The 18,611-nt window shown below is 40.4% G+C and overlaps 1 protein-coding gene across 1 annotated transcript in view; it reads right to left on the bottom strand.

Moving 5' to 3' along the window:
- Window positions 1–7,713: 7,713 nt before the first annotated feature.
- Window positions 7,714–18,611, bottom strand: part of LOC140082253 (G-protein coupled receptor 54-like) — a 40,563-nt gene continuing 29,665 nt past the window's right edge. The window contains exons 3-5 of the mRNA XM_072126309.1: window positions 17,087–17,222; window positions 15,833–16,071; window positions 7,714–8,379 (exon numbers count right to left, since the gene is read on the bottom strand). Coding sequence (XP_071982410.1) covers window positions 8,029–8,379; window positions 15,833–16,071; window positions 17,087–17,222 — 726 coding nt within the window. The 3' untranslated portion in view covers window positions 7,714–8,028. The remainder of the gene's footprint in view (window positions 8,380–15,832; window positions 16,072–17,086; window positions 17,223–18,611) is intronic.

Raw genomic sequence — 18,611 nt, 5'->3', positions numbered from 1 at the left:
TTTTCACATTTTTTAAACTTTTTTTTTCTTTTTTTTCAGCATTTCTTAGACCCTCTTGGGTACATTAACCCTAGATGGTCAGATCATTCCTACCATATACTGCACTGGCTCATTGTAATGAATAGGCAGAAACCATGTAGCCTCAGGTCTAATGAAGACCCGAGGCTACCATGGCAACCATGGCAACCGATCGCCACCCCCTGATGATGTTCTGGGGAGTGATGATCGGAGGCGGATACCGGCGGTAAACAAAAGGTTAACACCCGCGATCGGTGCAAGCACTGACCACAGGTGTTAGCGATGGGTCTTTGTTGCGATATGCAGCCTAAGCAGCCCGTGAGCCCTCTTCATACACCCTTCACAGGGACCCCCATGCCCCTCCAAGTCGCTGATCTAGTTAGTGAATCTGCCTGCCGCTGATATATGAGAGAATCAGCAAGGAAGTTCTATCACCACAAATTTCTCCAAGCAGAAGAGAGTGATGGGCGGAACTCATTGCTGAAGCTCTGATCATCTTTCCTCCACCTCCTGCCTGTCGGGCCCTGCTGGAGGGGGAAGGGTTCACAGCACATAGACATGTCATGTAAGTAGGAATTAAACTGTGAACTTGCCGGACGTGGACTTGATGAGACTGCAGGTCAGAAGAAAACACCGGAATATCTTCCAAGTAGACAATGACAGAGCAAGTCTCTGAAGACATCGTTGACAAACTTCTGGAACACTGCTGGAGCATTGCAGAGTCCAAAGGGCATTACGAGGTACTTAAAATGTCCATCACGAGTATTAAAGGCTGTCTTACATTCATCACCTTCACGGATGCAAATGTGTTGGTTTTTGGAAGACAGGAGCCAGGCGGAGCAGATGTTGGATCTTGAATTGCACTTGTTTAAGGCGCTGTTCCTCAGAGCGCTCAGTAAAATGGATGTCAATCTGAGTGGCCAGAGACCACTTAGAGTAGACGGCATGTCACGTGCACAACTTGGGGTCCCCATCATATTTAGATGGCATGGAGAGTCTCAGCTTGGGTTCTGCGGAAGGTAGACAAACCGGAGTAGCAGGAGGTGCCATAGGAACTGAACTTTGGCAGGATCCATGGCCGAATCTTTCTGTCAGGGTTGGAGGTAGTGGACCCACTGGACCACCGTGGATGATAATGTAAGCCGGCACTTTGGAGCGGAGTCTAAGTGACACCTGGTTTTCACTAGAGCCCACCGCAAAGCGGGTTGGACTTGCTGTGGTATGGTACCACCAGGTCGCGACTTTGCCTACGGTGGCAGCCGTGAGGTACAGAGTTGGCAGGCAAAATCGGAGTAGTTGTCAGGCAGAAGGTTAGGACAGGTAGCACGGGATCAGAGTCAGGGATGTAGCTGTATGTCAGGGCAGGCGGCAAAGGATCAAAGTCAGAAACATAGCTTTCTCAAAGGCATAGAGCACAAAGATCCAGCAGAGTGTGAAGGGAGAGGTCAGGCTTTATTAGAAGTCCGGGAGTGGCCAACTAATTAAAGGTGTGCTGGCCCTTTAAATCTTCGGGAGCCGGCATGCGCGTGCCCTAAGGGGACACGTACAGATGAGTGAGCCTGGGGGAACGCTGGGGCACAGAGAGGGGCACGGGTGCACCTGCGATCCAGCACATGCGTCGCAGGAGCACCCATGACAACTCTATTTTAAGACAATTGTAAATGAGCGTTGCTTGCCTAGACACAAAGAAAATATCATCAATGAACTTTATGCAGCCTTCTACTTTAGTGAAGTGGCTGGATAGGTACAAATGTTTCTCTTCAAAGTCAGGCATTGACATGTTAACTTATGTTGGCAAGACATTTGACTCCATGGCTCTTTTCTGTATATAGAAATCTTTGTTGAAAAGAAAATAATTGCATTGTAATAAAATCTCTAAGGGAGAAGTCATAAAGTATTTATGCTTGTCTCACAGGCACCAATACCTGAGCTGTGATGCATGTGATCTGACATCCTACCAAAATTTGGACGTTGATATAATAAAGTAGAAAAAAACCTAGGACCCATGCTAGATGTATATAATTCTGAGAAAAATATTTTATAATTGCTTTAAATTACTGTATATACTTGAGTATAAGCCGACCCGAGCATAAGCTGATGCCCCTAATTTTACCACAAAAAAACTGAAAACCTATTGACTTGAGTATAAGCCGAGGGTGGGAAATGCATTGGTCACAGCCTCCCCAGTATATAGCCTGCCAGCACGTGCCCACCAGTATATAGCATGCCAGCTCATATCCCCCAGTATATAGCCAGCCCCCTGCCCGAGTATATAGCCAGCAGCCCCTGCCCCAGTATATAACCAGCAGCCCCTGCCCAAGTATATAGCCAACCCCCATTACGCAGGCATCCCCCTGCCCCATTAAGCACCTGACCTCCCGTCCCATTGTGCAGCCGGCCCCCACCCCGTCATACAGCTCGCTTCCCATCCCATTGTGTAGCCGGCCTCTGCCCCGTCATACAGTTGGCTACCCGTCCCACTATACAGCCGGCCGACCACCCTATCATACAGCCGGCTCCTGTCTCGTTGTGCAGCCGGTCCCCCCGCCGTCATACAGCCGGCTCCCCATCCCACCGTGCAGCCAGCTGATTAAAAAAAGGTCAAAACTCACCTTTCTGGTGGCCCCTGTGGGTCTTCTCTGCGATCCGTTCATCAGCGGCAAGTCCATGCGGTGCACAGCTCTGACGTCAGCCGCCACTGTTGACAACAGAGTGTGTGCCATCTGCCGACACACACAATACCATTGCAGCGGCTAGGGCTGACGTCGGAGCATGTGACGTCGCACAGACCTGCCGCTGACGGACGAATCACACAGAAGACTTTTTTTGACTTGAGTATATATGGTTATCATTTCCAATTTTTAGACTACATTGTAGAATACAGACTGAGTGACCTATTTTCTTAATAGGACACTCCTGGAATCATGCATTTGTTCAATTTTTTTCCAAATAATCATACCACTTTTAATGTATATGTGGTTATTAAGGAAAATGATTGTTTTTTGTGTTCTCTGCCCCTTTGTTATAGTGTTTGTAAAAAGAAATGTTGCATCCTTATGTTCCCATAGCTACTCAGAAAATCATTCATGTCATTAGGTCACTTCCTTCAAAGGTCAGTGACTTAATCACTTTGTTACCATGTCTGACACACATGTTCCCAGGAGACTGCTGTATTGTATATTTTGATATACTTTGATGTCTTTTCTGAGTGCTTTTTTTAAATGCAACACACTCGCAATTAGGTCCATCTTCAAGTAGGTGAGTGGCCCCAAGTGACCTCCTTTACGCTGTCAATCAAATAAATACAGATAAAAATGGCAGCAAAGAAAGAAATACTGATCCATAACAATTATATTCTTCTATAGTTATATACAGTACACCCTTCTCCAGGAGATTTACTCCTCATCATTTTTTTTTCCTTTAAAAACTTTATACTTTTTATCCTTTATAAACTTTCTAATATTCCAAAATATACATACATATGCATAGTTAAATAAACTTAAAATCAACATGTTATTTTCCCAACTTCTAAAAGCAGAACAGAGAGTGAGAGATAGATAGAAAAAAAATAATAATAAAAAATAAGACAACAAAATTCATAAATATATATTTAGTTTTATTTTTTATATAATATTTCCTTTCCTGTCCTCCTCCCAAAAAGAAAAAAAAGTTTTCCAAACTCCTCTCCTCCACCCACCACTAACACTACTGCCACCCAAGTAGACTAAACTCAGGTATTTAAACACTATCCACCTGGTTTGACTACCCATAAAAAATGTAGCTGTAATTCAGGTTTCAAAACCTGCTTGCTAGGATTCCTACATTGAATAGCATAACCCTCTACTCTTATTGGTTACCCACATCCACATATCTTGTGACAGGGGCTCTTTAGCCATTAATATTTTGATAATACAAAATCAAGCATAGAATAGAAGCTTCATCATTACATCACTATTACTGCTAAAGGCATAATTCAGCCCCACTACCAAAATTTCCTTTCCCTAGTAAACAATACCTGATATCACTTGGCACTGAATTCGAGAACAGCTTTCTCAATTATGCAATTATGTCTCTTTTCAAAATTTTTGAAAGGGGGGGAAAAAACCTCTAAACATGCAGATTGTCTGATTTGTTAAAACCCATCTCTTACAGTCCTACAGTCTTTGTTTTTTTTTTTGGTGAATAATGGAGCCTATGCATAGTAAATAACTGTGCCTTTTTGTGTGCTGTAGAGAAGAGAGAGGCGGAAAAGAAGGTGAAGGAGAAAGCGCTAACAGTGCAGTATTGTATAAATATGTGGTCTATGTGAGAGGTAAATAAGTACACACCGTCTTAGGTTGTTATATACGCACAGCACTATTCAGAGCCTTAAAGGGGTATTCTCGTCTTGGCATTCACATTCAGTTTGATTAATCTGCCATGTATAAACATTTCTTCATTTAGATGTTTTAAATTTTTTTTTACCTATGTGAAGATAACTTATCATAAATGTAGTCATATGGTCCCTTAGAAACAAGACAAACTCCTTGGATACGGCCACCTCTGCTGGAGGGATTGCACAAAGAAACAAAAGGTTTTTGTATATGAAATATCCAGGAGTTACTGCAGGTCCCACAGCCGTTCTGTGGTAATGATTGCTGAATGCATGTGTTCAGACAGGACTCAATAGCACATGTCTGGCCACCGCTGCCAAAATTTGAGGTGGTCGTATCCGAGGCTATCTCGTTTCTAAGGGACAACATGGCTGCATGTCACGAGTGGTCACACGACCCATATTGCGGGTCGCGGGCTCACCCACGCTGCCCTGCTCCTTCTCCAGATTTAAAGGCCCAGTGCGCCATTAATTGGCGCTGGCCGTATTGCCCAATTCTATATAAGCCTGCCTCTTCCTGCAAGCCCTGCCGGATCTTTGTGCCTCACAGCCTGAGAGAAAGCTTTACTGCGATTAGCCTGCGTTCCTGTGTCTCCTGCGTTCCCGTGTCTCCTGCGTTCCTGTGTCCCTCCGTGTTCCTATGTCCCTCCGTGTTACTGTGTTACCTAAGCTCCTTCGTGTTCCCGTGTACCAGTGATCCTCCGTGCTGCTGTCCTGTGTGCTGTGTTTCCGTACCCCTCTGCTTGGACCTCATGTTGCTGACCCCGGATTGAACTCTGACGTTGCATCTCTGCCGCCTGCCCTGACCTTGTGTCTGGACTTTGACCACGAGATTGATTGCCGTTCTTGTACCTCAACCTTGCCCACCACTGCAGACAAGTCACGCCTGAGGAACGACCTGGTGGTAACAGGTCGCAGCTTGTTTAACCCGCTTTGCGGTGGACTCTTGTGAAAACCGGGTGCCACTTAGACTCCGGTCCCAGGTACTGGCTTGTGTCATTGTCTGCAGTGGTCCAGAAGCCTGAAGCCTAGAAGCCTGACAACATGTATATTCTGTATATGGTATATGGTGTGTGTGTATATATATATGTGTGTGTGTGTTTATATTTGTTTTATGTATGTGCAGTGTGTGTATATGCTGTATATATTGTTTGTATGTATGTGTATTTGCTGAATGTATACACAGTATGTGTGTAGATGTTGTATATACAGTATGTAGGTGTATATATGCTGTATGTATATGCAGTATTGGTGATATTTATAAGGGCTTCTGTTCCATGTCAGTGGCATAGAAACCCTGAAATAATGCTGTATGCATTTTATACTATATATCTTAATGCTGTATGCATTTTATACTGTATGGCGGCACTGTGTATGCATTTTATACTACATGGCAGCACACTGTATGAATTTTATACTACATGACGGCACACTGTATCTTTTTTATATTATATGGCGGCATGCTGTATCTATTTTCTATGCTGTATCTGATATATTACATATATGTAATGGCTAACCTATCTCTATGGCTAACCTTGGGCAACAGAAAGGCTTGGTTCACCCCTGGGTGTAAAGATATACTCAGGATAACAAAATAACACATTATGTAATTCAGTGTTATTAACAAAAATATGGCATTTCACAGATATAACTCCAACCTATCTCTATCAGTCCTGGTGTATACAATTTGGTTTCCCCTTGATCCAACGTAAATCTTCTGATTATGGATTCTTCGGATTCTTCTCATGAATAGCTTCTCTTGTCAGCATACTGCAGTTCTCTCTGCATCCTACCCTTTCCCCTGCAAAACAAGGCCAGCGCAGACACAGGCACTTCCTTCCAGCAAGAAGCAGTGTGCAGAGACTTACTCTACAAGCTACAGACAAGAGAAAGTCTTTATCCTTGGAGAGGGGAGGCATAGCAGGGCTGGCTATGTGTGTTATAGGTGAGAAAGCAGAGCTGAATGTTTCATCCATCTCATGACTCTGATCAGTCTCATCTCTCTATTTCTATGTCAGATACTAGTAGACTGTTCAGAAGCTAAATGAAAGTGTAGATAAACCTTGTATCCTGATAATCCAAGCACATTGTCAGCACACAGTATCTCAAGGTTCAGAAGAATCATGAAGTGTCTGCTTAGAGAGTCTCCGTGCACACTCTAGAATTTTACACTGACATGACTGGGTAATAGGACTAAAAACATCAATAAAATTGAGTAAAATTGTAAAGTATGGTGGTGAAAAATGATCTCACTAGGGGATTCAAATTTAAGAACTTTCTTTCATGGGCCAAGCCCTTTAAATCACTGGCTAAAACCAATACTCCCAGCCAAGAACCATCTCTGTGAGGCACTGAGACCCATGTGCTAAGTCTATCTTTCCTAAGTGGTGATATTTGATTATGATTTAATTAATGATAAAATACAAATTAAGAACACCCGATTTACAGACGACTCCTAGTTACAAACGGACCTCTGGATGTTGGTAATTTACTGTACTTTAGACTACAATGATCTTCTGTAACAGTTATCAAAGGTGTCTGCAATTAAGATTTATTGCCAATCCCGGTTCTTATGACAACCCAAAAGTTTTAAAATACAATTGCCACAGAGACCAAAACATTTGGGCTGGGGTTACAATTATAAAGTATATAGTTCTTACTTACATACAAATCCAATTTAAGAACAAAACTACAGAACATATCTTGGACGTAACCCGGGTACTGTCTGTTAATCACCTCATGAATAAATTGTGGTGCACAGCTTATACCAGCTAGGAGAAGGCCTAAAACTACAACTTGACAGTTTTTAACTGTGACAGAATTCATCACAATGATAAATCTGATGCAGCAAAAGACTACAGTTGTTGAGGTCGGACCATGCAACACAATTGATAATAAAGTTGCAAAATAAAAGAAAGCAGCTAGTTGGTGTTTGGTGCTTTCCAGATTTCTAGACCCTTGGTAGCTCCCTTAAAATGGTCGTTCCATCTCATGTATTAATGCAATGGAAAGTGCAGGCCACTTTTTAAGTTGAAATGTACACAATGGAATGCTAGAACGGGTATAGGTTTTATATATTTGGCATGTCAACATATTTTCTGTTCTGAATATGATTGTAGATTTTGCAGTATAAAAGGTGTTTTCTGGGATACTTTAGACTGAATATATAAATTAAACAAAATATTAACAATTCAAAACTTCACTGGAAAAAAAAACATATACCATATTTTTTTCCTGAGTAGATCTTTAACTATTTTAATACATTTAAAAAGACATATTGCATACATTCAAAGAGGTACAATACACACATTTGCAATAATGCACAAATAGGTAATGATATGCTTGTAAGTAATAATATTATTGTGAATACTTGAGAGCTTAAATGCAGTTTAAAGATTTAAACTATACCTATATCACTCTCCACTTGTCTTCATCTTTGTGCCTTAAGCGTAACATATTTTACTACAAAATTATCAAGCATTCACAGAACATAAACAAAACACTCACAATGCAAAGAAAGTATTTACATCGTAGGGAAACATGACAGAATAAATAACAAAAAAAAAAACATTAATGCTTGGCTCCTACAATAAACTTGCTTATTGCAATTTTCAAGAAGTGGTTATGACGTATTCTGTTCAGGTTCCTGAGGACACAAAGTGCATTTCCGTGTTCCTCGCTGCTACAGTAATGCACTCGACCTTTGGCTTGAATATGAAAGGAAATGCTTTCTTGAAAGACTTTCTGAAGTTAGCCCCCATGAAAGCATACACAATAGGATTGACAGAGGAGTTGGAATAACACATACAATGGGCAAATATTTTCAGCTTGTAGTTTTCATAGCTTTTTTGAAAGTTTGAATCAAAGGCTTGAAACAAAATAAATAGCTGGATAGGTCCCCAACAGATGGTGAAAAGTAGAACTATAACCACAACCATCTTCGATATCTTTGCTCGCACTGCCTCAGATCTCTCAGCCAAGAGCTGCACCTAATGGAGAGGAAAGATAGTGAAAGGACTTGAACGTTAATGAGAAGCAGAAGAGCAATGAGCTTTATTATTAGGTATTTGATTAAAAACCAGCTACACTATTGTCCATAGGCAGTGTTAAATGAAAGGCATGTTTTCCAAAAGAAAAAAGTAAATATTCATTCAATGTATTCTTTAAACATTTCTTATAGATATGCTGAATACCGGACATTGGAGTGTGACTTTCATCACTAGGGTAAGACCTGCATAATTTTGTAGCTTTGTGTTGGCAATTTGGTTGATTGGACACTTGTACCTTACCTTGTATGTGACATTATTATACGGACTGCCCATACTCAAGTTCAGTCTATACCCCTCCATTTATGTATCCACTATCCTCCATATCCTGTCCGGTGATGCCCTGTTTTCCTCCTCTGCTGTCACCCTGATGCTTTTAAACCATTTTTAATGTATTGTATGCAATAAAATTTTCTACATTGGTACAATTTTCTAGTTTGGCTTTCTTTTCCTGAAAGTTATTTTCCCCTTTTAGGATAATTGGTTTCATGTATAGATATGCTGAATACAGTTAACTCCAACAGAAAACTGTAGTATTTATAAAATCAATCCATTTGAGGTATTTAGCATAACTCAATCATTGAGAAATACATCTGCTAAAACCACTTGATGCCAAGGAATGTAAATTGTACTGTGATCTCGTTGTTAACAAATATTTAGGTATATAAAAATGCAAACATTTAAATAAACAGTGATTAATAAAATATTAAGCAAAAAATGTAAAAAGAATCAGTTAAAGGAGGCCGATGAGTCTGCACATGCACAGTAGCCCCGGCTTTGGAGCCGAGACCTCGCAGCTTTGAGCGTGCAGACCCATCAGCTTTGCGGACGGCTTTGGCATCAGCTGCGAGCTGAAAACAGGGTAGAGGGCTGCAAAGATAATTTTCATATGTACAAGATAAACCTTTTATCAAGATATTGGCCAATCAAGATTTTGAAATAAAACGTATAGGGCTTCTTCCTAGTAAAGGAACCTGCAATCAGATCTACCTTATTATATGATAGATCCATGATGGTAGGTTTCCTTTAAATAATGGACACTTTTAGTTTACAGACTTTTAGTTTATTTCAGCTATTTTCTAGAATTATTCCTTATCTTGTGTTTACAGATGTTCTTTTGATAAATTAAAAAAATGTATCGGCATACAACATGTTGTCATGGTTCTGCTATTTTTAAAGGAAAAAATATCAGCATTCTGCTGGTCAAAGATATGTGATAATCGGTGACAAAGGAAGACATTAAAAAATCTTATGACATTTTCAACCGATTTATTATATTTTCTATTATTTAACGGAAGAAAATAACTTAAATCAAATGGTGATGTGAATACTGTTGTCAGAAGGCTCATGGGCAAAATGATTGCTAGGCTATTTATAGATAGTAATCAAATGTTGTCTCTAGTTTCATTCAGTTCATGTGGCATCAAAGAGTTTAATTTAAAAGTCCAGAACATTTCTTCTGTTGTCTTGCGCTAAAAAGCAATCAGAAGTGTTACTGTTGACTCTGCTGCAGATACTGTAGAATTAACAATTCTACAAATCACAACTATGATTTAGAGTTTGTAGGACATAGTATTATGTGCTTGAAGAACCAGGTTTAGGGATTTTATCTGTGTGTTAAAACAAGCCCTTAGTATCTGTGTATCTGGATGACAGGTGCCAGACATTCCCAGGTACTCCACATAGGCATTTAGCTCATTATAATAGCGAAAGTGTTTCAAAACCAATCAACAGGGTCAACTGCTCTTGAGGGTTCTCATTGCATTTACATTTTTGATGTTACATTTGAAGCTTTTTATAAATAATAAATTATTTACTAGTATCACAGTTACAATGACCATATATAAAAATAATCTTTGCAACAATTTAAATGCTGTAAAAAAGCTAAATACAAGAAATGCAGTTTTTTTGTAATCTCCGCACACAGTGGAATAAAAAGGGAACACATATGAAATGTAATCTAGATTTCCTTATTATAGTTATCTTATGATTACAGACCTGGGTGCCTCAGAAATGGTCGGTTATAGTGTAAAATCAGCCAGTTTATGCTTGTACATAACTATATATAATGGTACAGTCAGTCATGATTAAGATATGAACATGAATATTACACATATATACAGGTACAATCAGGAATATTACATGTACGGTATATGTAATGGTACTGCACAACCCAACGAATATAAAATGTTATGATCAAGCATATTACACAAATAGTATTTTTTAGTTTTGTATGGGTAGTACACTGTGACCACTCAAAATCCCTTGAAAACATTGCTGCCCTCACCTTACTTATAACACCCCAAACTTATCCCTACACCCCACAACTCAAAATTCTTTACCCAACCCCCACACAGCAACCATGTAAATCCTCCCCATGATCTCCACTAACTCACAAGCTCTTGTGAGCAGGGCCCTCACTCCTATTGTTCCATATGACTGTTTGCACTCTGTAATGTATTATTATATTTATATTTGTCCCCTATGATTTGAAAAGGGCTATGGGAATTTTAATGGTGCTATATAAATAAAGATTATTATTATTATCACTTCTCTTACCTGGATATGGAGCTTCTTTAGCTCTATGGAACATATATTGTCCGTATGTGAAAGGACCTTCAGGAAAGCAGTATAGAGTAGGACCTTGGCTAACACTGAATATGGGATGTATAAACTGTAAGGGATTAGGTCCGGGATCGTTGTCTCCAGGGCTAGACGGGCACAATTCACCAGCACTTCAGTAAATTCACTGTCCACACTGTGATATTTCTATTGTCATGGCTACTCCTCATAAATTTGAATACAGCAGAATGCATAATCTTTCATATTATGGAATTACATAATTGTATATATTTGTTGTATGATTGTGTTTATTTTGTTCCCTTATTTTTGATTTTTTTTCCCCATATCTCATCACAGGTAGATTCTTTGTTGTAGGATCCACCATGCAGAATAGGGGATCCCACAACTTAACTACACATACAATCAACTTTTAACTAGTGACAGAGCTTGTAAAGAAAATTCCTCCTTAACCCACAAATAGGAACCCAGAGTTTCCTGAAAATTGCTGGTTTTGTAATGGCCCGCCAGACGGGTCCCTTACAAATCTTTATACTTCAGGTATCCTTAGAGATGTAGGTAAAGTACATCTGACTAGATCCTATAGTTTAAGTGGTTCTATATGAAGTTTCCTTTAATTATATATTCATTCCCTTTAATTATATATTAATTCCTTGGTATTGCCGCCATCTACTGACCATAACTGGTAATGCAGCTGTATATTTTCTGCCTGGGAAGTGTTTACTTATTTACTTGATAAGTGTTGTTTTATCAATCCGGTTCTACCCTGAGGTTCCTGATGCTTGGAATTACCCAACATTGTGGGAGATGATATATATCCCCTCTGGTTGGAGTTTCAGAGAATTCTGTCAGAGTCCTGAGAGAAGAGAGTTCCAGAGTCTTCTGTGAGTGCTGAGGAACAGCAGCCTGCTGCTGTCTCACGTGAGGGTAATTCCTCTCTATAAGGCCTGCTGCAGGACACTACTATATAGAGACTGCCCTAAGATTGCTGGCAAAGCAGATTCTACCTTCTCCAGTTCCTGAATCCAGGCTGTGAGCTTCTTCTACCAGACTGCATCCAGCCAGCTTCTTCATTGGACTTTTGCAGATAGCACCAATACCTCAACCTGTTATCATTGCTGCATTGAAGTTATGGAATAAAGGAACTGTTAGTTGATGTTATACATCTTGTCTCCACATGTGGACCTCAGCTGCTGTTAACATCATGGGTCTACCCTCTACCATGTACCTGGGAATCCCTAACACACACCTAAACCAGGGAAAACTTTCCATCTCTGCCTCTTCTTGCAATCCTTTCGCTGGCCCTGCCCGACATAAATGAGGGCTGTCCCACTTGGACCAAGTGACTGTGACAAGTCTAGCACTAGGCCGCACTAAAGCCATCCACTCAGGTCTGAATTGGGCCTCCACCTCCTTATACACTTATGCACACACATTAATGCACTGATATATACATTTATACAGGGGAATCCAGCTGCCCCAAAGTCATTAGGTCAGGCCCTGGTGGAAGTATACTGCAGTTTGTGCTGCAGCTTGAATCACAATTCATTTGCAACCAGAGTTGAGATTTTGCAATCAAAAGGTTAAAACCACACAGTTGTACTTGACATACTGCAGATTCAAACCAATAATGAATATACCCAGTGTACCACTAGCTAAAAACTTCACAAACTTTAAAAAAACAGACATGTAGGGGTGTAACTACAGAGGCAGCAGCCATAGCAGCTGCTATGGTGCCCGCAATGTCAGGGGCATCTGATTTCTACACTTAAGAATGAAGGATGTGCACCATTATATACAAATTATGCTGCACATTGTGCAGCATATTATGTATGTAACACTGCAGATCCTCCATAGTATACAGTATGAATTTGCAGCTCAGAGAGGGATGGAACAGCAGACTGGCGACTAGGAATCTCAAATCACGAATTACTGTCGAACTGTGGTCAGGAGCTACTAGAACAGTACGTGTATAAATGTATATGTATATGTATGTATCAGTGCATTAATGTGTGCGCATAAGTGTATAAGGAGGTGGGGGGCCCAATTCAGAAGACTGCTATGGCACCTTGCCTCTCCTAGTCCATCAGATCCATCTTTGGAGTTAACTCTGCATACACTCAACGGCCACTGTATTAGGTACACCTGTCCAACTGCTCGTTAACACTTAATTTCTACTCAGCCAATCACATGGCGGCAACTCAGTGCATTTAGGCATGTGGACATGGTCAAGACAATCTCCTGCAGTTCAAACCGAGCATCAGTATGGGGAAGAAAGGTGATTTGAGTGCCTTTGAACGTGGCATGGTTGTTGGTGCCAGAAGGACTGGTCTGAGTATTTCAGAAACTGCTGATCTAATGGGATTTTCACGCACAACCATCTCTAGGGTTTACAGAGAATGGTCCGAAAAAGAAAAAACATCCAGTGAGCGGCATTTCTGTGGGCGGAAATGCCTTGTTTTGTTAATGCCAGAGGTCAGAGGAGAATGGGCAGACTGGTTCGAGCTGATAGAAAGGCAACATTGACTCAAATCGCCACCCGTTACAACCAAGGTAGGCAGAAGAGCATCTCTGAACGCACAGTACGTCGAACTTTGAGGCAGATGGGCTACAGCAGCAGAAGACCACACCGGGTGCCACTCCTTTCAGCTAAGAACAGGAAACTGAGGCTACAATTTGCACAAGCTCATCGAAATTGGACAGTAGAAGATTGGGAAAACGTTGCCTGGTCTGATGAGTCTCAATTTCTGCTGCGACATTCGGATGGTAGGGTCAGAATTTGGCGTCAACAACATGAAAGCATGGATCCATCCTGCCTTGTATCAACGGTTCAGGCTGGTGGTGGTGGTGTCATGGTCTGGGGAATATTTTCTTGGCATTCTTTGGGCCCCTTGGTACCAATTGAGCATCGTTGCAACGCCACAGCCTACCTGAGCATTGTTGCTGACCATGTCCATCCCTTTATGACCACAATGTACCCAACATCTGATGGCTACTTTCAACAGGATAATGCGCCATGTCATAAAGCTGGAATCATCTCAGACTGGTTTCTTGAACATGACAATGAGTTCACTGTACTCAAATGGCCTCCACAGTCACCAGATCTCAATCCAATAGAGCATCTTTGGGATGTGGTGGAACGGGAGATTCGCATCATGGATGTGCAGCCGACAAATCTGCGGCAACTGTGTGATGCCATCATGTCAATATGGACCAAAATCTCTGAGGAATGCTTCCAGCACCTTGTTGAATCTATGCCACGAAGAATTGAGGAAGTGGCCGGTGAGTGTATGCTGTATGTCCAGCCAAGTAGACACTGGCTCAGCTACACATGTGCTTGAAGTCCAGCACATGCAACCCAGGTTGCTTCTCTGAACCACTGCACTAATCAACTTTGGGCCTTAGACCATTGGTCCATAAACCAATATGTCCTTATGGATCGCCCTTCACCAAGTCCCAATGTGCCCACTATTAAAATAAAAAATTATTATACCCACCTCGTTCTGGTGCTCCCAGCGCCTTAGCTGTTGAATAGCGAAGCCATTGTGCTACACAGCAGCTTCAATACATAGCTCTGGCTTCACTGAAGTACTGCATAGACGCAGGGAGCACAAGAGATGGGTTTGATGCGTCTAATCATACCTATCTCTAGGTAACTTGGTAAAGGGTGATTTGGGACACTAAACCACCAGTCCATAAGGACCAGAGACAGGACTCAATTTAACCTATAGCAATACCAATAGAGGCATATAGGACAACAATCTATCCCAAACACAGACAAAAGACCATTTGTTGGGAATGAAATAACAACAATCTTTATTATAGACTATTTACAGCAATCAAGACACATAATGTTAAAAACGTATAAAATATTCCACAAGACACAAAAGAGTGTGGTGGCGGTCCAAAAGTCAATCAATGTAAGTACATCTCCACTACAATGGCCCAACACATAAGCCAAATTATTTCCAAATTCATATTACCCACCCGGGCGTGACATGATGAAAAAATACAGGAGAGAGGCTTGACCACCACCACAGCACCCCGACGCACGTTTCGCCGTCGCTTCTTCCGACGCTTTATACGTTTTTAACATTATGTGTCTTGATTGCTGTAAATAGTCTATAATAAAGATTGTTGTTATTTCATTCCCAACAAATGGTCTTTTGTCTGTGTTTGGGATAGATTGTTGTCCTATATGCCTCTATTGGTATTGCTATTGTTGTCTTGGTGTTAGGATCTATACAGGAATAGGGTTATCTGATTGGTATTTATTCAATTTAACCTATGCTTTCACACCCGGGTGTCGGGAACCTATGGTTTGTGAGCCAGATGTGGCTGTTTTGAAGGCTTCTTTAATAGATAGCGATCGGTGCTGTGCTAATACACACGCAACATGCATATCACTTTTATCGCTGCCTGCATCCTTTGTGAGACCCAGGTGCCATAGCTGTCATTGTTGCTTAGGCGACTGTGCCCGGCTCAGAGAGAGGAGTGGCGCCCAGGTGTTGTCACCTAAGCAACGATGGTGGCGGCAGCGCCCGGGTCATACAGAGCGTGCAAACAACATGGAGCCAGCTGCAGGTAGGTAAGTATTATTTTTTGCTGTGGCTACCTCTCTACTGGGGGGAATGAGCTGTGGCTACCTCTTAGCTGGGAGCATATGCTGTGGCTACCTCTCTACTGGGGGCATATGCATATTTTATTGCTCTTATAGAATTCAAATTTAAAATATGTAGTGTTCATGGCTCTCAGGCAAAAAGGTACAATAAGTATATGATATATAATGATGTTTTTGCATACTTCCTTGCGTTACCTGATAGTTGTTGTCAGTGGGTTCCACAACAGGTCTTCCCATACTTTTCAGCATGAAAGCATAGCATATAATAATAGTCAACAGTGGTAAAAGATATACTGCAAGAAATGTATATAAGATGAAGGCTTTTTGATGTGCAGAAGATGGAAACGCTTCTATGCAGTAGGTCTGTGGTCCGTACCAGTACCCAGTGCTCAGTTTCTGGTACATTGCACAAGGAATCGATAACACAAAGGAACCTGTAAATAACAAGTCAATGTTAGACCAAAGAAAAAGCTACGGTAATTACTGAATGCAAGGTTACTACTGCGTGGCATCTAATGATACTCTATAAATATGTATTACCATGTAGAAATGCAAAGAAGAAATATTCTTTACATCCCATACATGTTTTTATAGGCCGGAGACATAAAAAGAAGATAAGACTTAGGTTTTAATGCAGATTTCCCCCTCGTGGTCTTAAAATGACATCAGCAACTAACACTGGGAAGTGATCACTTATCACTCTGCAATAAGCCCACCCATATCTCACTAAGAAGTCAATTCATGGGAAGCTGATTTTCTACTGACAAAATCCCTTAAAGCATAACTAAGCCTTGGAAGTGTTTTTTTTTTCATTTTTATTTCAAAAACAGTCCAGGAGATAATATTATATGTCTAATATACTTTATTTAGGAAAAAAGTTTATCTTCCTCATCTCTCTGCTCCTTCATTTTCCTTTAGTCCTTACACTGCATACTCTTTTTCTTTCAGTTCTGTGAAAATATTAAACTATCCACGGATTATCTGTAAAGAGTTAAGTTCAACAGCTTCTTCTTATCTCTTTGCAGTCCATGTGAGTATGAAAGGGAAAGCTGATTCAAAGCAGTAAGGGAATCAGGGTTTTTGTAGATATTCGGGATGTTATTCCCCCAATAAATTATGAAATATATCATTTACCTTGCAGCACTCACATGGCTTCCTACAGCATCACTCTTTTGGTGATGGCATATGAAAGATCCTGATGCTATTGATTTCTCTGCAATATAGTAAAATTAATTTTTCAACCTGTCTGGCAAATTCTAGTAACTTACTAGCTTAGGAAGGGCCACGATGAGTAAGAGGGTTCTGGCTACAACTGAAGTGGTGAGAGAGGCCTTTTTACAGCTATTTAATAGTATAATTAAATGTTTTCCTAAGTCAGATGCAACATGTAATGCTTTCTATTGAGGAGCTCTATTATGAGTAATTATAAATAATAAAAGTGATTGTTACCTATCCAAATGCCTAGACTCACAGCCGTAGCCAAGCGAGGTGTGCGATGACGCAAGGACTGTAGTGGATATACAGTCACATAGCAGCGGTCAACACTCATTGCTGTAAGGGTTATACAGGTTGCCTGGGCTGTAACCTTCAAAAAACAGATAGAGACAGAATTTGTTGGTAAAAAGACAATTGTGGAAATAGATAATTTTTAAAGCTAGTTTTGAGTCTTCATTGCCATAGTTTTCAACAAATTTATCAAACATCACATGATAAAGCATAACAAAGCACAGACTCCCTCACTCCTAATCTACTTTATGCAGAGGGGAGAAGCCAGTCATATCCGCTAGGTCTCAACTCACTTATTCAGAAATGGGTCATTATGTTATTGCTTGTATGCACTCTCGAATACTGATTTTTTTCAAGCTTGTTGAAAGTGAGATTTAGGTCTAATACTTTACAGAATATTAATTTGTAAAACTTTTTATAAAGTTACATATGTGTGTAAATCTACTCAACGGGAAAATAGGACCCACTTTCAAAAACAATCTTTCTTGTTTGAGGCCAAAATGTTGAAAAAAACATTTTGGAATGAAATTGCATCTCCTTTCAATTCTATGAGAGCAATGGCTACTATTGGAGTGCCATGCTTTGCAACTATTAGTTGCAAAGCTTTGCAATAACGGTGTACATCTTCCATTCTTAAGTGTGGTGGCTCGGTGCCCCCTGACATTGAGGCTGTTCTGAACCTGAATCTAAAAAAAAAATCTATCCAGACCCGACATTGAAAGAGTTAACATCCACAATTGGTGCCAGCACCAATAACGGGCATTAATGGCAGTATTGTTGGGGCAAACCCCTTATTTGCAGCTTGGGTCCAGTCAACACTAGTCTTTCATTGTTCCCCTCAATTGATTCTGAAAAGCACCACCATAAGTCATAACTTATGCCTACATTCATGTAAGTTGTTTCACTATACTTTTTCTTTTTTTTACTGTCGCCTTTAATAACAGACCAACAGTTCGGGCAATCCAATTTCTGCCATTATTTCGAAGTTTTAAAAAATGTTGTTTATTTTGCTTCCTTTCACTGATCTAATGTCACTAATCTAATCTAGTTCAGTAGCAAGTGATCTACACCTACAATGCGAAAATTTTGGTTGATTCTGAAATACATGGCCATATTTTTACTTGTGGCAGAGTTTCAGCATTTTTTTAAATCAAATTTCCATAATATTTAGTGTATTTTATGTGACTGTCGCTGGTTTATTTTGCTTGTTAACTTGTTAATTAATTTTAATTTCTCTTTATACCAATGTGCCACATATTTCTCAACCATTTTCTTATTTTTGCTTGTTTGGTACTGTTCTTCAAAACTGCAAATTATTCTAGCCATAATAAATTTGCTTTTGGGTATACCTTTGATTATTTGCACAAATTGAATGCTGTCTTGTTTTAGCCAGCGACAGATTATGTGTCCCATGGGCCCTGGACTGTTCACATGAATAGGACCCCCCAGCATTTAAACCAACAGGTGC

This window comes from Engystomops pustulosus, chromosome 1 (assembly GCF_040894005.1).
Source record: "Engystomops pustulosus chromosome 1, aEngPut4.maternal, whole genome shotgun sequence".
NCBI classification, from domain to species: domain Eukaryota; kingdom Metazoa; phylum Chordata; class Amphibia; order Anura; family Leptodactylidae; genus Engystomops; species Engystomops pustulosus.
Note: the sequence above shows the minus strand (reverse complement) of the source record. Positions and strands in the feature narration are given on the sequence as shown.